The sequence below is a fragment of the Ictidomys tridecemlineatus genome, chromosome 1, assembly GCF_052094955.1.
Source record: "Ictidomys tridecemlineatus isolate mIctTri1 chromosome 1, mIctTri1.hap1, whole genome shotgun sequence".
Classification (NCBI taxonomy): domain Eukaryota; kingdom Metazoa; phylum Chordata; class Mammalia; order Rodentia; family Sciuridae; genus Ictidomys; species Ictidomys tridecemlineatus.
The window spans coordinates 149,514,850-149,539,311 of NC_135477.1; the positions used below are offsets into that span (position 1 = coordinate 149,514,850).

Consider the following 24,462-nt stretch of genomic DNA (forward strand, 5'->3'; position numbering starts at 1 on the left):
TTCCCAAGACTTAAAAACCTTCAGATGAGAGCAGCAACAATATTAATGAATGTGGCTTTCCAATCTTGTACAATGAACTGTGTTCGTGTTTGGAAGGCTCACAAAACTCAATAAACCTATATTTTCCAAATGACCTATGCATGACATTTCTAAATCATGCATAGTTAAATGGTCCATTCACGACATAAGAAAGATCAATGGATTTGAATGTAACCGAGTTTAAGAAATTCACTGATTGGTTTCACTCTCTAAATTGTGATTAACCTTTAAGAAATTATTCTTGAATTTTGATGTAGAACCTTGCAGAACTGAGGGTGATTGCCCAAGGAGTCTTGGCTCTGTCCTTTCCCTGGCACCACTTTCTTGGGGGAATCCTCACATACCCTTGATGCTTGTTTTCAAGCATCATCATTTCTCCAGCTTCATCTGTTCTTTTCTCTTCCCTCCTTCCACTCCAACCTCACACCCTCTGTGCCTTAATGATTTTGGACAAGCTCCTGCCTCGTCTTTGCGCTTGCTGTTCTAGTGCTTGGAACACTTCTTTCCAAGATAACCATGAAGGGATTGCGATTCTTTCAGGATTTTTGCTAGAATGTTATCTTCTCAGGAAAGCTGTCTCTTAAACTTAAAATCTGGCTCCTATTCCACACTCCTTATCACCCTCCCCTGCCTTGTTTTTCTCCACAGTATTGACGCCATATGACACGTCATCTCCTTTTCTATTGCCTTTCTTCTTCCGCTAGACTGCAACTTCAGGAGGGCAGGAATTTTTACCTGTTCAGTCCACTCTTTCATTTCCAGCATCCAAACTCGTGCATGGCACAAAGTATGCCCTGAGTATTTAATTGATTGCAGGAATGGTACATATTGCACACTGGTTTGCAAACTAGTAAAGCTTCAGAATGAGAGAAAGAGTTTACAACTGCTGCTATTCCAGTGAAGCCTGAGGGCTGGGTCGAGCCTTCAATTACCTCCCAAATCCCCAGAAACAGCATATTAAACTTCACAGCAACTCTTAAGATTGCTATTCTTATTTATATTTAGTTCGCCGCCAGGTAGAGAGGTGGCTTCCCTCTCCATATTTTGGAGGGAGATAAATCTACGGAAGGCCCCTATTGAAGCACCAGGCATGGGACACTAATGCTTTGAGGGGCAAAATCTAATTTAGGTATAGGTGGAAGCTCTCTGTGCGATCCCTCCTCTTTCTGCTACTCTACAGTTTTTTTTAAAAATGCGTGTGATAAAGATTCACTGTTTATATTAATGAATCCCAACTTGGAACCAATAGCCAAAGTTGGCTGAGTTGAAGTAGCTAACTCCTTCCACCCGAGTAAGTGAGCTTGACTTTGAAGAACCCCAGAGGAGCCGGGAGGCAGGTGCAGTAGTTATTTTAGGGCAGACAGACTAGGGTTTGAGGATGGCTTATATCTTAAGGCAGTGGAGGTTTGAGATCCGGGAAATTTGAATTGATTGGGGAAGAAAAAGTGATCGCTGATAACAACTGCGCCCCTCCGCCCCCGTCCCGGGTTGATGGGAAGGTTACTAGGTTGAGGCGGCTTAAGACTCGGGATGGGGGCCAGGCACATAGTAGGCGCTTACTCCAGATGCAAAGGTTGAAATATGCTCCGGAGAAGCGCCTCTCTGGGGGCCTGACCCTTTCCAAGTCCTTACAAGGGCTTAGCTCCTCGAGCTCATCGTTCGAACCTTGCGTCCTTCGTGTGGACAGGACGCCTGGGGGCCGAGTCAGCCGCCGGGACCTGGGTGCAGCAGGGGACAGACCCGCTGACGTCCAGGGAGCCGAGCTCTGGACTGGGGTCAAGGCCGGGGCGCCGGGTGGCGCGGGGAGGGGTGGCCGGACGCGCGGGGACGGGATGGGATGTGACGAGCGGCGCGCTGTGCATTGTGGGAATCCCGGGGCCGCGGCGACTGGTTCCAGTTCACTCGGCAGCGGAGCCGGGCGGAGGGGGCGAGCGCGGGGCGCGCGGGCGGGAAGCGAGGAGGCGAGCGAGCGGGCGGGCCAGCGAGGAGTGCGGAGAGAAAAGGCGCGAGCGGCCGAGAGGGCTCAGGCCGGACACCCAGCTGCTGCCGCCGCCGCCGCCGAGCCGCCCCGTAAGTGCCGCGCGGGCCCCTCGCCACGCGCCGGGTCCCCGCCGCTCGGGTCGGGAAGCCGCGCACCTTCCAGCCGGGGTGCCTAGGAGCGGCCCGGCCTGGCGCGCAGCGGGGCGGCGCTCGGCTGGGCTTGGCTGCTGGGCTCCGTGCGGCCCACGCCAGGCCTCGCGCCGCCAGTCGCCCGCCCAGGCCCTGCCCGGGCCGCGGGAGTCCAGTCCCTTTGGTTTTGTTAAGAAAGGAAACCCGGAAACCAACTTCTCCTCGAAAGGCGTCCTCTCTCTGTTCCTGGGCGCTTTTGTGGGAAGGCAGACAGTTGAGGCCCCTCCCCTGGCGACCCTGTCTGGGCTCCGCGCGGGCTGGGCCCGAGGACGCAGGAGGCCTGGTGGCGCTGGCTGGCTGGTCAGCCTGGGCCCGGGGTCCCGGGAGCTGTTGTGTGAGGAGTTGTACTTGGTCTGGCGCCCGCCGGCCCGCGAGTTGCCGGCCCAGGCACAATAAGTCGGGACCGAGCCCCAGGGGGCCTGGTGTAGCGGGCTGGCTCTGTATCTTTCCGCTTGGAGGCTGCAGCGGGGGTTGGGGGATACTCGCGGGAATGAAGCCAAGCCTGGGGCGGGGGCAGGGGGCTGTCCAGGGGTGTGTTGGAGAGGGGCCACGGGAACCCCCGCTGCTCGGAATGGACCTTTTGTTTGCTTTGGGGTCGGGAGGTTTTTTGTTTTTGTTTTAAAGGTAATTCGGGGAAGGCTGTAGACTGCCCGAGTGGAGAAGACCAGCAGGGAAGAGACTCTCTGGGGGTGGGGTGGAGAGTGAGTGCGCAAGATGCTGCTGGCTTGCTGGTGGCTGTATCACCTGACAACAGGTGTGAGAGATGGTGCGCCCCACCCCCGCTCCTACAGGGACCACGGATCACTCAAATTGCTGGTCAGGAGATGACTTGAAATGCTCTTTTAGATAAGATGTTAGGGAAGATGATGCCGAATTTGAAACCGAACGACTTCTGTACAAACAGCTGAGACAGACTTTGAATTCAACAATTACAATTACCACGGAGTCCTTGTAAGATTTTAATGATCCAATAAACAGCACAGAAGACTAGACAATTAGAAGTGCCCTCTTGCTGACTTCCCTCTTTCCTAACACCTTTGTGGTTTGAGGTTTTTTCCGTTGTGGGGAAGTGTTTTGTTCTGGGGCTCCTGGCTCCAGGGAGTAGGAGTTTTAAACAATTTTAGGTTTGAGTGGAAGACTCAAGTGGTAAATTAGGTAGAACCCACCTGTCACCTACTGTAGACCACCTTTAGGGTCCTGGTCTGCTGCCAGATTCATTATCACTTGAAATGGAAGTCTCCTGCTCCCAACTGGAATTTATAAGCTTTGTATACAGTTGACCAAAGTTGGGCAGCAGCATCTCAGTTTTGTACAAGACACTCCGATAGGGATGACTATGTTTTAAACCTTTTTTTCCCCTTAAAAATAGCAAGAAAATTCTTAAGACTTAAAATTATTGACCCTTTTAATTTTACAAGGAGAAATTAGAGCCCTCCTGGTCTCTGTCCCTTTGGGTCACTTTGTTGTTCTTGTTAGTGCTCATCCCTAAATGAGGCATAAAGGGGATGTAAGTGGAAATCATTTGAGGCAGGGCTTAATTTAGGATGAATTCTTGAATTTTGAGAATTGTCTAGGACACTTCATATGTGACATTCTAATACACAACTTGGTCACTGACTGGAGTTTTAACAAATGGACCAGGCAGAGGAAGTGGTGTAGCTCAGTCTGCCATTTCTTCTGGTCCTGGAGACAGTATGACTTCCATCCCCATCAGTAGGCTTTGGAGTACATGTGTTTTGGGACTTGCCTCTAATATTTTCAGAGCTAATCATACGCCAACTCACAGATTTATTAAAATAAATAAAAGCACAAAGTGAAAACCCCTCAATGAAAAACCCAGCAAGAAGTCTATATGGTGTTCATGAGAATTGCAACAACTCCAAGGGTTTGAAACGGGCTTTTCAGAGACCCATTCCTGGAACATGGACTGGGAAGGGGTAGGAGGACACAGGGCCCATACCTGACTTAGAGTCCTCCTCCCATTCTATAGGTTTAGAAGGATGCTGGGTCCTGCTTTGGTCCCAAAGAGTTCTATGACTTGTTTGAATGGGTCAGGACTGCCTGACAGGTATCTTGCAGTCTTTCAACAAACCCTTTTCCTGAGAATCAGTATTGATTCAGGGAATGGGGGCACAGCCATAAACAAGAAATGCCCAGGCAGGTCCTACCCTTGAGAATTGACCTTAGGTAAAGACAGGCAAGTGGCTCTTAGGAGGTCAGTGTGAGATGCTAGTGTAGCCCTCCGGAGGAACAGTTACCTAGTTAGGAATGAGCCTTTATCTGGCATGGAAAAGTCAAGTAGGAATTGACTGGGTAAAGAAGGGTAGATAGGGTCAGGTGGTTGAGGCTTGGGGAACCACATGAACAGATCTCAGAAGAAAATAAGAGAAGGGTGTAGGTAACTGCCAGAGGCTTAGTACAACTGAAGCCTTGAGTCAGGTGAGCGTAGTCATACAGGATCCTGATCAGAACAAGACTTTATTCCAAGTATCAGTAAGGAACCACTGAAGGGTTCTGAGCAGGAGAGGGATGTGATCAGGTGTTCTTTTATTCTTGCTGGGAATACTTCCTCTGTTCAGCAAATGCTGAGTGGCTTGCAGATGCTAAGTTTGACCAAGGTCCCACCCTCTGAAGCTCACATTTTAACTTTTTTCTTGATGGCCTTCCCCTGGAATGGTTGTCATCTTAGAGTTTGGCACAACCTTCAAAAGGGGAAGAGACAAGTTGCATTGTGAAGCAGGCAGAGTATAACTTGCCATTGAGTAGTGCCAGTCTCTTTGGTGCAGCTCAGAAAGTCACCATAGAGTAGGCTTGCAGAAATGAAATTTTAGTCCCCAACTGCTTCCTGCAAATTGCTTCCTCCTTGTGGTGAATGACACTTATGTTTGGGTTTTGCTTTTTCCCGCTACTGAACCTTGACACACATGCTAGAACAAAATGCATGATTTAGGATTTATTTACTATCTCAGTGTTCTGTCTCTTCTGTTTGCAATTCCTCCCATTCACTGAGAGTAGACTGTCGATTCTTTAATTGTCTGGCTCATTTTATGAGTTAGTGTTTAATGAATAAAGAGAGATGTTTTTTCCTGATTGGCTGGTATTACAAGAAAGATCTCTGTTGCAAGCCAATCAGAGTGCAGCTTGTGAACCCAGGGCTGTGAGTGATGGTTGTATAGTATGTACACATGCCTCTGGGGACATAGCAGCAGTGCCACTGTTAATCATTTGATATAGTGGGAGTAAACAAAATAGAATACTGTAAACAGGATTGGTGTCCTCCCCTTCAGAATCAAGTGACAGAGGTGTTCTTTCATGATTGGAGTTGATGGGAAATTGACAAGTGCACGTGGATACTGGAGCATTTATCCAGCTGCAGGGAATGGATGGGATAGTTCCCCCTTGAAAACAGTGATTTCAGTATAAATGACTCAGAATCTCCATACTGGGGGCTAGAGCTAGGACTCTCTGCTGCAGCTACCCAGGAGTTGCAATCAATATTTCACTAAAGATCAATATACATGTGTTCATTGCTTAAATAATAAGAAACGTCAATAATAAGAAACTTCACAATTGATCATTCCAGTAGTTTCCTGAGTGCCCTGATTATTTAAGGGCTTTCTCTGCTGCACTTTTAGCAGGAGTCAGTGTCTTACAGGTGTGAGGAAGGTAAGTATTTTCCTCTAGTTTTTGTGACTGAGCCTGTCTAGTGGCAAGAGGAGTGGTTGCTGAAGCCTTAGAATTGTCAGAATTGTAAGCCTCTGTCTGATTCATGTCCCAGCTCTCAAGGCATTGGAGTGTTCCCTTCTTGGAAATCCCTGAGGTGGTTCCACAAACTCCCTGACTTTTAAGAGTGGGCTCCCACAGTGATTTGACCAAGTTTGTGGTCCCAGAGAAGGTTCCCAACTGCTGTCCCACTGGCCACAATTCTGAATCCTTGGCCTTTGGAAATGCTGCCCTCTTTGTTAAGGGAACCTCATCTACTCTGTGCTGACTAATCAACTATAGTCCCGCCTGCACTGGAATGCTTACCAGGTAGCAGGCAGGGTGGCAGGTGCTGGACGATAGTTGTGAGCAGACTGTATTGGTTCATGTCACCAAGACTTCAATGATGATACAGTATACCTGTGCTAAGGATGGGGCCATTGGCTTGAGGATTTATATATAAAATTGGATGCAGAGTAGCAGTCAGGTTGGAAGGAAAGACTAGAAAGTACCTTTACAGAATACTTTACATAAAATGGAGAAGAAAGAATATACTAAAGACGAGGGGTAAGCAGAGAGAGATTATAAGGCATTTTAAGCTGGGCTTGGGAGCATCAGCAGATATGTCCACTGGGAAAACTGGAAGTGTTTAACCTAGGGAGCTCTGGTTGCTAAGCTACTCCAGAGCAAGCTGAATAGACTGAAGGATAGAGGTGAGAGTGAAGGTGATTTGTATGGAATAAATAGTAGGAGCATATAGTAGGACTTACATGGCATCTTCATGCTTCTCTCATACCACTCCCAGTAGTAGAGGGCTTCTTGTTCTAAAGTCCATCCTGTCCATGGAATCCTTAATTTGCCCTGTTCTATGAGGGCAGACCACATTTTCCCAGGCACATCTCAGTTGTTGAGGAGCTAGTGACCAGACTAGCTTCTTATTCAAGTCTGGCTCATCTCTCCATATAGCCCCTTTAACAGTTTATTTTCAGGTAAGCATTGAGTTTATACAAACAAGGTTTACTTTTATTGTGATTAATTCATAGTTGGAGAAATTTCAATGTATAGTAGTTTGTTTTTTGTTAGTATGACAAAATGTCTGAGGCAGGCCAATTTATAAAGAAACCAAGTTATTTTGGCTTATGTTTTTGGAGGTGTAAGGTTAAGGGCCCACATTTAGTGATAGCCTTCTTGCTGGCAGAGTCCTGGGGTAGTGTAGAGCATCACATAGCATGAGACAGGTAGTGCACCTATGTATGTGTGTCTCTTCTAATCTCTTTCCTTCTAATAAAGCTAACAGGATTCAACCATGGGGATTCTATCCTAATGATCTTACTTAATACTAGTCATTTTCCCCAAGGTTCCACCTCGAAACACTATAGTTGGATTAGGTTATCATCCTGTCACTCTTCAGAAGTGTTGGGGGGTAAATATCAACACATGAAGCCTTTGCGGGGACTCAAACCATGTCTAAACCATAGCACTGAGATCCCTTCAGGATCAGCCTCAAGATCTTCATGTCTGAGGCTGATAACAGCAAAAGGTCAGTCAAGCTAATGTACAGCAATGACTGGCCGCAGGCTATCCCTGTCTTGAAAACATTCATGGCCCTCAACAGGTTGACTGAGTAAAGTGACATTTTTGTCAGTTTGACTAAATAGTATAATTGTATTGTGAGCAATTTCGGTGCTCTGTCAAGAGGCTGAGTGCTTAGCAAGCCACTTTGTCTATCATGTAGGACTGTCTGTTCTTCAGATCAGACTGTTGCAGACATGGGTCAAATAGGGATCGGCAAGTTTGACTGATCACTTAGACCCTAGCTTCAGAGTCAGATTTCAAACTGGTTTATCATGTGACACAGAGATGAACCATCATCCCTGACCTTTTTTTTTTTTCTTTTTTTCTGAGCAAATAGTTAGAATCTATTTCCCAGTCTCTCTTGGAATTAGATGTAGCCACTGGGTATGGTGGCACATACCTATAATTCCAGCAACTCAGAGGCTAAGACAGGAGGATCCCAAGTTAAAGGCCAGTTTCAGCAATTTAGGGAGACCCTATCTCAAAAATAAAAAGGGCTTGGGATGTAGCTCAGTGGTAGTGCACCCCTAGGTTCAATCTCCACCATGTAACCAAGTTCTAGTTGATGAATGATTGTCAGTAGTGGTATGCTCCACTTTCCAACGTGGTCCTTAAAAACCTCCGTGTATTATCCTCCATGGTATTTTCCTTGGATTAGGCATTGAGATGTCAGAGTCAGAAGATGGAAGGGGTTTGGACTCACAAATCATTATGTGCAGGAGATGATGCACTAAGCAATCAAGGAAATCATTTTTTGAATTGTACTAGTTAGCATTCTGTTGCTATAATGAAAAATGTGAGCTAGTAACTTTACAAAGAAAAGAAGTTTGTTTAGCTTGGAGCTATAATTAAATAAACTTCTTTGTAAAGGTCATAGTCCTGGCATCATCATGGCAGATGGCATCACAGTGGTAGGAACACATACAAGAGGGGGAAATTATGGTGATTAAGAAGCCAGAGAGTGGTTCAGGGAAGGTGCCAGCAGTAACCTTCCACCAGGCCCCACCTCTTAAAGGTCCTACCACCTTATAACGTCATCACACTAGAGACCCAGCTTTTCATCACATTAATCTTTAGGAACAAACCACATCCCAAGGGTACCAGGATTTTTCATGAGTAAGTAATAAATTATAGGGATTTATTTGTTAAAGCAACCCTGCAATACATTTACCAGTACAAATGTCCAACACCCGTTCTTTGAGAGTGGCCTTTTTTCTTCTGATACACACTGTGTTGTTTTGTTAACTGCTGAGTACCTGCTCAGTGAGGTAGTATTAGACCCCTTTCAAACATGTTCTGGCTAATTCTCCCACTAAGGCTTTGAGGTCTTCACTATCATCATCTCTACTGGATAGATGAAAAAATTGATCTAGAGAGGTTAAGTCCCATTTTCAAGGCCCCATGGCCATTAAGTGTCAGAGCCATGACTAGAATTGGGTCAGTCTGGCTTTCACCTTCTAGTTATCAATCATGCTCAAGAGTCATTTCCCTCATAGCTATTCTGTCCTCACATTGGTATTGTGCCAGAGCAGTCCCTACCTCCAGAGACCTCTGAAGAGCAGAGTGGATCTGGCCCACTCATAAGTTGATCTGGAGACTGCACAGCTGTGGGGTGATTTTTCCAGAGGGTGTTTTACAAACCACCGCATGCTGCTGCATGTCATGAGGCTGCAGAGCTTAGTCAGAATTCTTTCATAGCTTGGAGAACTATAGTTAGAAGTGCAGAAAGAACACGGGAAAGGGGAAGAACAGAATCTCTGTAAGAATCTCGTGGGCCCGGATAAAGTTTTGATGTTGCTAATTGGACAGAAGCCTGACTCAAGATGAGATGTGAAGGTGTTCTGCTAGCAGTGTGGCACTGGAAAAACCATGATGACCTAAGAGAGTTCAGTAGAGTTAAGGAGGCAGGCACACATGTCAGGATATATGCTATGGGAACATAAATCAGGCAGTGACCATATCTAAGAAACCCCCATGGCAGATAGGGAATATGAGCAGTTTGACAAGAGGACAAAGGGTGTTCCAGGCAGGAGGACCATGTTCAGAGACACCCTTTATGTAGCATGACAATCTCAGGAAATCAAGGGGTGGCTGAACATGTGCAGGAGTGCCAGGAAGCAGTGCTGTAGCAATAGTTAAAGGGTGTTATTTATGGCAGGCTTGGAACTTAGGGTGATAGGGAGCCATCAGAGTGGGCAGAGGTGCCTCTGTTGTCTGTGGTAAAAGTCTGATGATAGGAGAATAATGAGTGGTAAGGAAGCTGAAGGAGGGCAGGGAGGGGAATGAGAGTGAGGAGGCTGAGGTTCTGCACATGGCTTGGACAGAGCTTGGCATTGCACTTGGTGGTGGCCATTGGCACTTGGGTACAATGGGGCACGCAGGAAAGGATGACTTATGCTTGAGTGGCTTGGTATATGATAATGCCACTGATGAGGCCAAAAGACACAGAGGAATTCAAGGGGTCTAGGGGACTGATAAATGGACCCTTGATATAGGCTGTCACAATGCAATTCTGGTGTCCAGCAGCCAGGTGTGCACTGGCCTGGAGACTAGGAATCACTAGCATGTTGGCATAGAGCCCCTTGGCTATAGTCAGAGGAGGGAAACACAAAGAGCATCACTCTTAAGAAGTAAGTATGAGCAGTACCTGCCAGATGTGGGGCTAATGGCTTCTCTCTGGAGAACACTGTCAACTTCCTGCAGAGGCAGCCCTAGACACACCCTACAGGTCTGCTTGAGCATAGATGAGTCTGCTCCAGTCGCAAAGGGACTAAGCTGCCAGTAATCATCCCTGACCACAGGCCTCCTCTACTGAAGGAGTGGAAGCCTCCAGATTAGCTTTTAGTCCAAAGATGTTTGGTTTTTGGTCTGTGAATGTGCTTTTTGTAGTAAAGGCAGACAGTGCCAGGAAACCAGTGACAACTCTTCCTAAAACACAGGCACATGCATACTATTCCTGCTTAAGAGGGAGCACAGGACCTGTTTGCAAGAGATGTCTTAAAACAGTGCATTACCACAGGAAATGGGATCAGAAAGGGAGAGAAAAAGGAAATTGCATGGTAATGGAGGGAGACCCTCATTGTTATACAAAATTACATATAAGAGGTTGTGAGGGGAATGGGAAAATAAACAAGGAGAGAAATGAATTATAGTAGGTGGGGTAGAGAGAGAAGATGGGAGGGGAGAGGAGGGGGGATAGTAGAGGATAGGAAAGGTAGCAGAATACAATGTTACTAATAGGGCATTATGTAAAAATGTGGATGTGTAACTGATGTGATTCTGCAATCTGTATTTGGGATAAAATTGGGAGTTCATAACCAACTTGGTTCTAATGTATGAAATATGATAGGTCAAGAGCTTTGTAATGTTTTGAACAACCAATAAAAAAATTTAAAAAAAAAGATGCACAAAACAACTACAAAAAAGAAAAAAGAAAAGAAATGGGATCAGTTAATTGTTTCAGAAAAACTTTGATCCTCTGGGTCTCTGTCTAGTATTATGATTCCTTAACATTTGTGGTGCCCTGACAAGGCACAATACAAGTCTCTCTCATCATAGGGGCCTAAGTCACCTAACCCCTGCAGAGGGGCCTGGTGATACAGCAGCCCAGAGGGTCCAGGAGTTCTTCTGTCAGATGACTTGAGATGCTCTCAGGGTCATAGAGCTGTTAGGTGTGAACCTGGTGGTCCCCAGTGTAAGGAGGAGTGTGAGAGTAACAAGGACTCCTAGTCCCGTGGCATCTAGACTGTTGGAACTGGAGGGGTTCACACACCATAGAGCCTGACCTGTTTCTCAGTACTGGAGAGACCTGTCCATTTGGTTCAGTGGGTTGAACATGATGTTCCATAGGACAGGCATCAAGGAGATTCCAGAACAAGCTGAGATTCCTCACATCCCCTTTCCCAGCACCCTGAATTGGCCCTTTGAACTACTTATGATAATCATATAAATGACTAGGGTTTCTTATTGTCTCTTTCCCCACCAGCTCAGGAGGGCAGGGATCACCTCTGCCTGGCATAGTTCCTGAAGTGCACACCAGTGAACAGAAGGCTTTGAGTTAGCATGTGCTACCCCGGAGATATAGTCAAGGAAGCCTTCCACCAGCTTGCAGCCTGATGGGAGATAGGGACATGCACACCGTTGTTGTGGCCTGAAGCCCATGGAACCTTGAGGGTAGAGTAGCCAAACCCTAGCACTCACCGAAGAACTCAGAAGTGATAGATGGAGGGCCAGGAGCAAATACAAAGGATAAAGGCAATCATGGTAAAACAGTTTCTACAAATGCAGGGGAGATGAAGAAGAAGGCAGGTGTCTGGGAGAATCCCCCTGTGGCTCACTGTGTCCAAGGTTGGAATACAAGTGGTGCAAGGTAAAGCTTGGCAGATGTGTCAGGCCTGCATGGTGGACAGAGGTCTTGATTTTATCTTGGGACTTGTGGTATCCCTGGCACACTTTGGAACTGGGACCAGGACATATTCTTATGTGTGTGCGGATTGCCTTGGCCATGGAGTAGAAGGTAGATTGGAATGAGTGGGGTAGCTCTTTGAAGGAGATGTCTGCTACCACTTGATTAACATAGTGATAAGCTGGATGCAGTCATGTTGGAGGGTTGAAGAGGGCATCTTGTAGACTGCGGAGGGGGGGCATTGGGTTGAGATAGCCCCCTTTCCTCAGTGTACCCAAAGTGCTCCAAGGGCCTTTTATCCCAACCTGGCTGTATACAATACTAAATTCTATACACTGCTTTTGCCTGTCTTGGATCAGGATAGTAATATAAAGATAATGCTTTCATCACAAAACCCAGATTTTTGGCTTTACATCTCCATTCTAGTTGCAAGTAACACTCTTCTTTTTACTACAAATTTATTAGCCCCATCTCAAGTGTTATGACGATGCAACTTTTAAAAAGTATGTAGAACATAAACAAGAAATTTCATTTTCTCTTACATCATGAGGCATAAAGCAAGGCACTTAAGAGCAGTCACTGTTAGGATAACTGTTAAATGAATGTGACCAATAAAATTGATGTGCTAAGCTGAGCCTTTCTCTTCTTGGAGATCAAACTGCTCCAGCAGAGTGTGTAAACTGGGCTTAGAGAGTTTAGCAGCTGCAGGTGGTATATGGCCAGGCCTGTGCCTGTCAGAGGACCAGAGTGTACCTGGAAGAAAGGGGCTGTGATGTGATCCTGATTGGGTGTGCTCTTACCTTCACAGTGTGCTTGCTGATCCGCTTCCAGGGCCACTGCCATGTCGAGCCGTGGTGGGAAGAAGAAGTCCACCAAGACCTCCAGGTCCGCCAAGGCAGGCGTCATCTTTCCTGTGGGGCGGATGCTGCGGTACATCAAGAAAGGCCACCCCAAGTACAGGATTGGAGTGGGGGCACCCGTGTACATGGCTGCCGTCTTGGAATACCTGACAGGTGAGTGTGCCAAGTCAACCATGGACACTTGGGCTCAGATAAGGCAGTTCTTATAAGTCTGCCAAGGACTGATAGGACTTTTTTCTGTTTCTTTTATTTTGAAGCTTTTCAAACCTACAGAAAAGTTACAAAAATAGTATGACAACCATTATCATCTAGATTTTTCAGTTGTTAATAATTTTTCCCATTTGCTTTATGTCTCCTCAAGTATGTGTGTGTGCATGCGTATGCTCACAGATGCCTCTGTTACTTATTTTTGGCTGTTACATAGTCCAATTTGAAAATACTTGGTTGCCACAATAACACCCTTTATGATTTTGTTTGTTTCCCTCTCCTGATCAGCATCCATTTCAGGATTATCCATTGCATCTGGCATTCAGGTTTGGCCAGCCTATACTAATCTTGAACAATTCTCCAGGTTTTTCCATTCTTAAAATGGAAGGTTTAAAATCTTGACATTTTTGGAGATTCCAGGCCAATTGTTTTGCAGAATGTCCTTCCATCTGGGCTGGTCTCATGATTAGAGCAGGTGTCACTCTCGAAGGAGATGAGTCCTTTCCTGTGTATCACACCTGATATGGGTTTGTGCTGTCAGTGGTGATGTTCAGCTTGCTCACCCAGCTAAGTTGCACTTCTGCACATCTCATATCACAGTTTTCACCTAGTGGCTTTAGCATTCCTTGATGATCTTCACTGAATCTGTTATTACTGCAGTAGTATGAAACAGCGACTTTTACAGTTCTTTCATTTCCGTACTTCATTAGGGTAGCATTCTTCTGTAAGTAAGAGTTTTCCCTATTCCCTTCTCTTCTTTTTATTTTTTGTGCTACCAGTGTTAGATCATCATTTAATTTAGTGGGTTATACCCCATTCATGTTACTATTCCTTTTAATGCTCTAATTATCTCAAATTTGATCAACCTGATTCTTATGTCCTTTTGCTGTATCTCCATTGGTTTCTGTACATTTCCTTGCTGTCCAACACAATAAGACGTTCAATCTCACCCTGGATTTCCTTGCCCCAGTTCTGAAATCAGCCATCTCTCCAAGGGATCCTTGGTCTTTTTTCAGATATAATCTTATTTGTGTTTTCATAAAAATTGAGGGGTGCTACCCTAGTTTTAGGAAGGTGAAAATCAGGCCTCTAAAGCATGAAAGGACTTGCCTATAACACAACATTTAAGAAGTTGAGAAGGGCCCCAGATCCTGCTGCCCTTCTGTAATGTTTTTACCACTTATTTCTCGATACATGAGCAGGTAGGTTGCACCATGCCAAGAAGCAGCAGGCTTGATTCTTTGCAGAGTCTTCTGAAAGAGGAGATTCAGTAAGACAGTTGGCTCTCCCAAAGTGGCACAGCCAGGCAGCAAATGAGCTGGATGGCTTTCTGCTTTCCCAGGTTTCAATATGGCAAGGCCAAGGGTTTCCCTGAAGCAAACTCAGTCATGAGGAAGGTAAAGTTCTTGTGTTCACCTAGGCATGAAAAGTAATGGTTGTGCTCTGTTTACAAGGTGTTTGCACATATTCTGGGACTTTTGCCTTTCTACTTGGCAGAGACTTATAGGTGGGGAACCTGATAGCGTGAGCTAGGCATGATTCTTTTCATTACATGGATGAGGAAACAGAGGCTGAGAATTTAGGTGACACACCCAGGAAAGTTTTGTATAGCATTGACAATCAGCCAGAGTCCTGAGGAGGGATCATTCTAGTTCTTGCATAGCAGTTTATATGCTATATGACAAAGGTTGAGTCACTTAACCTCTCTGGGCCCTATTTTCCTTACAACTCAGATGGAGACAACTGTCCCTACCCCCACCACTTCCAGGCTGCTGTGAGAGCCAAAGGAGCTTTGTCTGAGCACAATGGAAAAGCTTCTGTGCTATACAAACCCAGACTCTGGCTTTTGGCTTCTGAATGTCATAATGACCTTGCCTCTTGGATGTTCTCAGACACTATCTTCAGGTGAAGTACGATATCAGTTTCATTTCTTCCTCTAGCATTCTCTGTTTTCTTGGCAGAGTGTGATGGGAAAGTACTATCATTCCATCATATCTCAGACTACTTGTGCTCCTCAGAATAATCTGTATGGTTCCCATGGCTGTGCCTAGCTGGTTCTGAATCTGACCCTGCTGCTCATGAAGTCAAGGTCAGAGGATCTTTACTCCTGGGAGGCTGGAGACCTTGTCTTTTGTCCTGCTTTTGTCCCTGGCCCAGCTATCATGGTGTGTGATAGTGATCATAAAGGATAGTGGGAATAGTCAGGGCAGCCCATCACTGTGGCTGGGAAAGTAACTCAAAGTTGTTCCTTCTCTACCATCAGCCTCATCAACTCATGCATATCGAAGAGTGATATACATATTTTGCATTGTATAAAGTCCTAGCAGGGCTATAGTTGGCTGAATCTGAGCCATTTCTTCTGCCTGCACACAACATTGATTCATTGGCATGACCACTGCCCAGTGCCTGCTCCCCACATGGAGTCTGGCCCTAGTGACTTCAGAAGAATGTTCTGAGTAGTTAGTGCTGTGCTGTTACTCCTGTGGCCATTGTGTTCTCTCTGCTAATGGTATAAGAACTGACCTTTGGGGCTGTGTCTGGTGCACACACACCCAGAGCAGTGCTGTACACCATGCTAACTGCTCTTGGATGGTGACAACCCTCAGCCCATTGGGTTGGGATGTGGGAACAAAGGGGCACTTGGGAGTTCTTGGCATCTGCCTACTCTGAACTTTGGTTTGGGTGCCTGAGTGAGAAGAAGAGGTAGACCTAGGTCTCTTTCTACACTGCTCTTTGCTCTTGTTGCACTGAAGACCTTTTATCACTCATGTCCACATTTAATGAGCACCTGCTGTCTACCAGGCTCTGTGCAAAGTCCTGCATGAGAGCACAGGAATGATCAGGGCAGAGTGGGCTCTGCTTCTTCTAGTCTAGTCTGGGAGAAACCAGCCAATTCAGACAATTACATTGTCACAAGCACTATGAGGGAGGGGGTGAACATAAACAGGCCAAAGGAGGACCCAGTGATCCAGGGACCTGGAGAGGAGCTGGCCAGGGAAAGCTTCTCTGAGGGGGAGAGATCAGCTGAGTCCTGGGGAGGGATAGTCCAACCAGCCCTACAAGGGCTTGAAGAGGAGCTCTGCCATTCATTTGACACATCTCCTTTGTGTCAACTCCTTCCCAGAGTGTGAGGAAGCTACAGAAAGGGAGAGGCTGGAGGACTATCCCCTCAGCAGCTTGGGGTCTAGTCAAGGATGTGGCCCAAACTTCATGGTCTAACACAAGGCAAACAGCTGGGGGAAGTCCCACCATTCAGCAGGTTCTCACCAAAGGCTGTGATATGTCTGACATAGACAAGCACCTGATCCATCCCATACCCTCAGCGAACTTCCTGTCTGAGTCAGATCCAAGTAAGAAAAAGGCTGTAATGAGACAGAACCACTTATGCTTTGAGGCAGGAAAAGGGACTGAGTGGGGTTTGCAAATCCTAGAGGACCCTTGTTACCAGCAATGCCCTGCTTGTTGTCACCTGAAGACCCTATGAAAGTATTGTTTTCTCATCCATATGGCCAAGCCTCTTATAGGTGGTGCAAATAATTGCAGGCATGGTGATGGGGGTGGGCCACACGGATGCCCATTTGAAGTAGCTTGGCTGGCCTCCTGACTTCATAGGTCTCTAGTGCAGAGACCAGGAGGGGTCTAGGTGCTCAGGGGTTGCTAGTAGGACTGCTGAGTTGCAGGGCCCACCTTCTGAAGCACTGAGCTGACATTTCCTTGGTGACCAGCTCGGGATACTTGGGACTCTGCCAAATTCTAGAGCTGGGAAGTTAAGAAGGTAAATCTTGGTGTCAGACTTGCCATTTCTTTCTTGTGCCTTGGGCAAGCCACTTACAGCTGTGTGCTTTGGTTTGATCATCAGTAAAATGAGGATCCCTATCATTGCCTCTGAGAGTTGTTATGAGGCTGAAGAAGGAGCTGCATGTGTGGTTCTTTTTATTGCCCGTACCTGCGTGTGCTCACAAGTTGGTTAAAGTGAAGAAGAGGAGGGGATCCCCAGTAATCCTGTCTGACTATAGGGTGCCCCCTCTAAGGGGTGGTGACAGGAACTGTCACTGCTCATCAGGACCTGTTGTCCTTCCAGCTGCTCCAAACTTACCAGGCCTTCCCAGACACTGATAGATATCTTGGCAGCTTCAGGCCTGCTCCCTGAGTTATTTCAAGTAGCCACGGGATCTTCCTTCTAAAGCCTGTTATTACCCAACACCTCAAAATGCCCTATTTTGCTAGACTCTTCTGTCTGATGCAACAGGCTCCTTCTGTCCAGAGTTCCTGGCTCATTCGTGGAAACCACTAAGGATTTTCCAGGTTATCCAGGAGCTAAGCATGGTCCTATTACACAACAGCTGAGGCCAAACCAGCCAAGGAATAGTTGACTTGGTGGCCAGAGCCATGAGAACCCTGTTATAAGGACCCCTGTGAAGAGCACATTCTTCATGGAAATATTCTTCCTTATCCTTCTCAAGTATGGAGGGATATGAAGCCTTGCAACTTGAAGCTGGCTTCTGTTTCTTCTCTTGGTTGCAGAGTCCATTAATCTGCCATACTTAAAGGAAGGCAGCATTTGGAACAAACTTGAGTCTAACAACCAGACAACTCCTTCCCCAGATCTCTGTGCATCTAGCTTCAAGCCCTGCCTGACCCTTTCCAGAGCTCTTCCTGAAGATTGTGATACTGTCTCTTGGGCTCCTCAGTGTCCTGGGACTGTCTGTCCTTGCTCTGTTTTGCCCCTTGACCTAGATGACCATAGAATCACCACCTTTTGGGTGCTATGAGACCTGGCAATGCATCTGAAACATTTAACCAGCATTCATAGTGAACACTAAATAAAGGACAGATAAAAACAAGTGTGATTATGCAGGAAACTGGGGCAGTCAGGGACAGACTCTGCCCAGCCACCATCTTTGCACGCATTCTACCACTGATCTACAGCTTTTAAATTTTATTTTGAGATAGTATCATACTAAATTGCCCAGGCTCTTCTTGAACTTGAAATTCTGCCTCAATCTCCCAAGTAGCTGGGGATTATAGGTGTGTGCCATTCGCCACAGCTCTGTGGAACTTTTAGGTTAATGGTGTTTTAAGGGAACCTGACTCTACTTAAGTCCAAGAACACCTTGCAGCCTCTCCTCTGAACCTAGCACAGTGCTGGGGTGTAGGAAACATGTCAAAAAAACATGTGATATGACTTTTCCCCTCCTCCTGAATTTTCATTGATGATGGGGTGTTTAATGACATGTAAGTGGCATTTTACCAAAAAATATGGTCCTATGACTGAAATCAGGGCATGACCTAGATTCATTCTCCCTCTTTGGAGATGGATAAATGAAAAACTTTGTTGAGTTCCTTCATAAAGGAACTTGGTTTAATTTGGGACCACTGAGTAAAACAACCTTCTATACTGTAAGACTTTTCAGAGTCTCTTACATCCAGGTGTCATTGTGAATCTTCAGGAAAGGAAATGTGAGATGTAGTTGTTCCCAAGTTTTTACCACTAAAGTCTTTCAAGGAATAACAATAAAAATATTTTGCATAACAGAGTATACACTGCTTGCTGGCTAAGCCCATGAGATGGCACTATTAAGAGTGAAGAATCAAAATAAAAAGTCATCTTAAAGAAGGAGCTTAGGTCTGGTTTGTTGTGCTATTGAGGTACCAGGCTGGACTAATAGCTAGCACTATCTAGCTTCCGTTTCTATACTGAGCTCAGCACATAGCTAGTGCTGGAACATGTAAGTGAGGAAGTCACTTTGGGAAGCCATTCACTTATTATTCTGAGTTGAGTCACTCATGTGCTAGCTTGGGGACCTCTGCTAGACTCTGAGACTCAAGACAAGAGTCCTTACTCTCAGGGAGCTTGCCCTGGAAGGAAAAACCTTTTAACCAGACCACAAGAAAATGGGCCTGGTTCCTTTATAATGAAATTCTTTTTCTTGTTTGTCCAGAAACCCTTCTACATAGATGATCACACATCTTATTCTACCAACTTAACCTCCTAGTGATTTAAGCTTGTTTGTAAAAGTCAAATCCACCTGCAGAGGACTTCTGACATTTAGCAGGATGGAAAGCATTACTTCTAGCTCCCAAGACTAGTATCACTAGTATCATGCATAGACCCTCCCTAGGTGACCACTGCTTAGATCAGAGCTAAGCTCTGGTCTGTTTAAAATCTAGTATATTTTTAATTAAAGAAAATGAGACTAGAATATATGTTCTTTTCTGTCTTGCTTGGATTTAGTCTATAAAATGATGATGACATCTAAATTTACATATTCCTAATCCTCCATGTTTTAAACCTTGGTCTTTTCTCTTGTATCTCTTCTCAATGACCAGAATCTCTACATTCCTCTGACAAGTACCCAGCATCCTCTAATAGTGGATGCTACAAATGTGAAGCTACCTTAGATTCATGGCTAACTATTGTGAAGTTTCAGGGCCAGCTCCTGATCTGGAGAAGAAGCAAGGTCACAGGGGTGATGTTTTGGCCACTTTATAGGCTGAATGAGGTTTAGTCCTCAGGCCTGGTTGCATCCTGCAATAGAATCCCAAGGAAACGGGGTAGTTATTAGAAATACACCTGGCCATCTTGTTTTAGCTAACAAAATGATCATCCTCATTCCATGTTGCAACTTGTTTGATTTCTAATCTCTAACTCAGATCAGATTTGCCTGTCTTGGGTATTAGTCCTGGGAACCACACCTCTTTCCCACTCCCATCTCTCAGAAGTGAAGCAGAGAGAACCCTTTCCTGTCAGCTGCACATCCTGTTACACAGGTACTCATTTCAGCCAGGTCATCACACTTGGTACTTCTGATGTGGGAAAGAATAAACCTTATAAGCTTAGAAGATTGGGGTAGGCAGGGCCTGTAGTTGACTGAAAATCAGTCTCAAGCCTCTTTACTGCTTTGTATCTGGGATACCCAAAGTGTGTCCTGGACTTACCCAAGTAAACATAGAGCAGGAGGAAGAGGACAGTCAGGTTCAGATCTTAGTGCTCTATGGCCCCACATCCCTTGCTTATTTGCATGACTGTACCTACCTTAGACTGACACTTCAGGTAAAGACCCAGCTAGTGCTTGATGGAACCTTCTGGGGTATTGATGCTGCTCTAGGGTTCATGCTACTGTGTTAATTGTGTTCTACAGAGCCTTTTATGAGCCTCGTTTTCTTTAATTAAAAATATACACATAAACAGAAAATGAAGAAGAACTTTAAGGAGCCAGGAGGTTGCAACTAGAATAAAGCTGGAGACCCTGAAATTCAAACTTCAGGGTGCTGGATACCTTGTGTGTACAGACTGCATTTGAATGCATGGTCCCGTTTCTGGTTATGTGAGTAATTTGTGTTTGAAATTTAAGAAGCTAAAACTCACTCAATCCTACTACCCAGAGGTAGCAGCTGGCACTGCATGCCTTTTATGTGTATATGTATAAAAGTGATAGATGTTAGTCTAATTATTTGTTTTTATTAACATATATTATTGATGATTTTATTTGATAACCAATCACAGAGACTCATATATAATAATATGAGTTTCATCACAGAGACTCATATATAATCTTATAAAGCCACTTGTGAAATGATTAAGGAGGTGCTTCCACATCAGCCCTCCTTCAGTCTCCTGAGGGAAAGATGACTCCAGGGTAGACATTCAGGGAGAACTTGAAGAAGACTCAATTCCTCACTATGTGCCTTTGGTGCTTGTCACCATGTGTGTACATCATTATGTGCCTTAAGATGTGGTATCCTGTGGCCAGCACGTTAACAGACCCAAGTGGGTCAGGCCTAGAGCCTGGGAGTCACCAAGTCAGGGATGTCCCCCAGTTCTTCACTGCCTTACACAAGATGTGGATGTACAGTGTGGCTTGAGGATGTGCTTCTTCCAGGGCACATGAATCTACTGTAGAGCTCAAAAACTAAGTTTTCATGTAGTCCTTCATTTAGTCCTTCTAAAAAGTCCATGAAATTGTCCAGGAGAATACAAATGTGACCTGGGCCTACTCCATGAAATAATGGTCTCATTTTTCTCTTCTCTCCTAGGTCTAGGTGTTGGACTACAACACTTGGATTGGAGAGAGGAAAGGCCTCAGTGCTTCTTTTTTGCAGATATTTCTTCCAGTCTGTGGCTTGTCTTCTCATTCCCTTTACAGTGTTTTCACAGGGTAGAAAATTTTAATTTCAATGAAGTCCAGCCTGAAAAGTATTTCTTTCAGGAATGAGCCTTTGGTAATGATCATCACCAAACCCAACCAAGGTCATCTAAATTTTTCTCCTGTATCATTTCCAGGAGATTTACAGTCTCACACACTATATTTAGGTCTATAATTCATTTGTTAATTAATTTTCACAAGGATGTAAGGCGAAATTTATATAGATTATTTTTTCCTTTTTTTTTTTAACATGTGGATGTTCAGATGTCTAGCACCATTCTTGAAAAAAATCTCATTGCTTTTTTCTTATTTTTTTTGGTACTGGGGATTAAATCTAGGGGCACTCAAAAACTGAGCCACATCCCTAGCCCATTTTTATTGTTTTATTTTGAGATAGGGTCTTGCTAAGTTGCTCAGGTCCTTGCTAAGTCGCTGAGGCTGACTTTGAACTTGTGATCCTCTTGCCTTAGCCTCCTGAGCCATTGGGATTACAGATGTTGCCAATGTATCCTGCCCCTCATTCATATTAACTAGAAATCTTTAATGATCAAGGAGTCTCACTGTTCTCTCATGATATCCCTTTGAAGGGCAATATGCAGTTTTTATTTGTGCCATCAGGATCCACAGAGAGGTAGACAAGTTCCATGTTAAGTGTACTGTATTTGTTTGAGCCAACAGACAAGCTCACAACACCACTAAATCTGGTTCTGGTTTTAGATAATGAAAAGGTGCAACCAAAACTAAATGTGAGTTTTTTCATCTGGGATCACTGTACTTTTGATTGAGGTGTATCTCTTAGAATTTCATTTAGTAAGCATCTTTGTGGTAAATATTCTCAAGTTGTTTTTGAACATGTCTTTATCTCATCTATGAAATTTTCAGCCATTATTTATTTAACAAAATCTATTCTAATTTCTTTTTGGAACATAAATTAAGCATATATTAGTTTTTTTATCTTCCATATCTATTAATCTCGTCCATATTGTTTATTCATGTCTTTCTGGATTACTTTCTGGATAATTGTTTCTGATCTGTCTTCTAGAACTATCTTCCAGTTTGCTAATTTTCTCTTCAACTATGTCTAATTTACTGTTAATTTGGTCACTAAATTTTAATTTTCAGTAATTATATTTTAATTTCTATAATTTTATTGGATCTCTTCTGGATTTGATTGTCTTTATATAATCTTTTCACTTTGAGTTATCTTTTTTTAAAATAAAATTTTAAAATAAATTTCACATAGTTATTTTACATGCTGTTAAGAATGTAAGTCTTTATGAGTCTATTTCTGCTATATTTTGAGTCATTCTTAGGAAAGCCTGACCCTCCTCAAGGTTATAAAAGAATGTCTTTATGCTTTTGCCTAGTATTTTTAAAGGTTTCATTTGTCATATTTTTCCTTTGAACCTTTCTTAAATATGGTGTGAGATACAGATCAAGTTATTTTTATCCCATATGCTTACCTAGTTATCCCAGCACAATTAATTGAATATCCCATCTTTTCCCTGGTGATCTGAGATGCTACCTTTATCAGACACAGAATTACTAAATATAATTAGGGCTATTTCAGGACATCCTTTTCTGCCTTGTTGATCTTTCTGTCTTATTATAAAATACTTTGTTTCTCATACATACTAGGTCTTTCATGTTTTTTCTCATACATACTAGCTCTTTTGTTGATTTTATTTTCTTTAATAATTAATAATACCCATGGCAAATTTCACATGATAATAAAGGGTCTGCAATAGACTTCCATCACCCTCCTAGCTCCTTCATGTGCCCATTTCTCTTCCCAGGATTTTCTTGTATATGGTATACATCTTTTGAAGAATATTCTTTTTTTTCCTTTTTTTATTTCAAAATAAATCTTGAAAATGAAATGCCAAAAAATAGGAGGGTAATGGGTGCGTGTAGTGTGCAGAGGTTGATGACTTATTTACATTTGGACCAATGTAAATGTTGGGAGGATCTGAAAGTCTTTGATCTCACCCTAACCCCCCTCAACCTGCTCAGTTCCCCAGTCAAACTCAAGTCTCCACTTGGGTTTGGGAGACTGCACCTGCCTGCTTTCTGGGTCTGTCCAGGGCTTTCCTCTGGATGGTAGCTTTTTAGTTCATGCCACCTGTAGTGGATCCTGCTATTCTAATACATGAAAGCAGGCCAGTGCCTTGGAGAACACCCTGCACCTCCATCCCTCATCACTGCCTGACCATTGCAATGCTCAGCTCAGTCTTCAGCAGTCTATCTGGAGTGACCTACTTAGGAAAGACCTACCATTCCCTGAGCAAGGGTAGAGTGCCAAGCTGGGTGCTAGGGGTTGAAAGGAACATTGTTGACTTCCATGGATGTGTATTGAGTGCCTATATGTGCCAGTCATGTCAGAGGTCATGTCAGGGACTTGAGGGTGGAGACTGTGCTCCCTGCACCCCACCCTTGCCTTTGTTCAGCTCCCAGCACAAGGCCTGGCATTTTACAGCTGCAGGAAAAATAGTTATTTTATTGAAGGATGAGAAAACCAGTTAGCAGGAGGAGGAAATAATTAATAATGTAAGATGCAGGGAGCTGATGAGAGCTAAACTACTCCCTTGGATGTTTAAATGAAGAATAAGTAGGATTAACAGGCAAGCACAGTAGACCACATCTGTCTAAGGAGGGTCATGGGGCAGTGTAGCTATTGTTGGCAAACAGGAGGGCTTTAGAAGCATTGCAGGGACTTCTCTGTCTCTCTGTACCCTAAAGTCACCACATATGTCTCAGTTCTACTTTGAAAAGCAGAAGTGGCCAGAAGCTGAAAAGCAGCCCACCTGGTTAAAGATTACAATGTTCTGGCAAGGATGCTACCCATACCCCAGGGTGCCTCTGTACGTGGCTTCCAAAAGAACTACTTACTGAGAGAAGGAAGTGGGTCAGAATTCTGCATCTATCTTCTCTCCCAATGTCTCCCTGCTAAAATATCAGCAACTGATGGAACACATTTACAGTCCTCTTGTTTTCTTTCCCTGACTAGAGGGCTGTATGTCTAGTCAACCCAGAATAAAATAGCATGAAAGCAAAAAGCCACTCCTCAGAGCTATAAATAAGTTGTAACAAGAAGGTAAACCCAAAGGGTATTAATCACAGTCTGCCTTCTTCTGTCTGTCTGTCTCTTCCTGTCACCCCTTCCAGTTCCGTTTGCCAGAAGATGACATAAATCCTCCTTGGATTTGTTTGGCTGCCTGGTTCAGCTACTGTTCTGACCCCTGCCCCACCCCTTTCTTCCTTCTTGTCCCATCCCAGCCCCTTTTCAGGCAAGTGTATCTTTTGTTTTATGGCTGGCAAGCATGGGTTCCCTGGTATCCAGAGCTGCTTCCTTTATAGG

The 24,462-nt window shown here is 44.6% G+C and overlaps 1 protein-coding gene across 5 annotated transcripts in view; it reads left to right on the forward strand.

Annotated features, from left to right (window-relative positions):
* The first annotated feature begins 1,894 nt into the window (after positions 1–1,894).
* Positions 1,895–24,462, forward strand: part of Macroh2a1 (macroH2A.1 histone) — a 70,767-nt gene continuing 48,199 nt past the window's right edge. For 2 of the 5 annotated variants that reach the window (XM_078048993.1, XM_078048996.1), the window contains exons 1-2: positions 1,895–2,109; positions 12,699–12,903. In XM_078048993.1, the coding sequence (XP_077905119.1) occupies positions 12,732–12,903 (172 nt within the window). In that variant the 5' untranslated portion in view covers positions 1,895–2,109; positions 12,699–12,731. The remainder of the gene's footprint in view (positions 2,110–12,698; positions 12,904–24,462) is intronic. The other 3 variants (XM_078048990.1, XM_078048991.1, XM_078048998.1) reach the window with 2 other exon arrangements.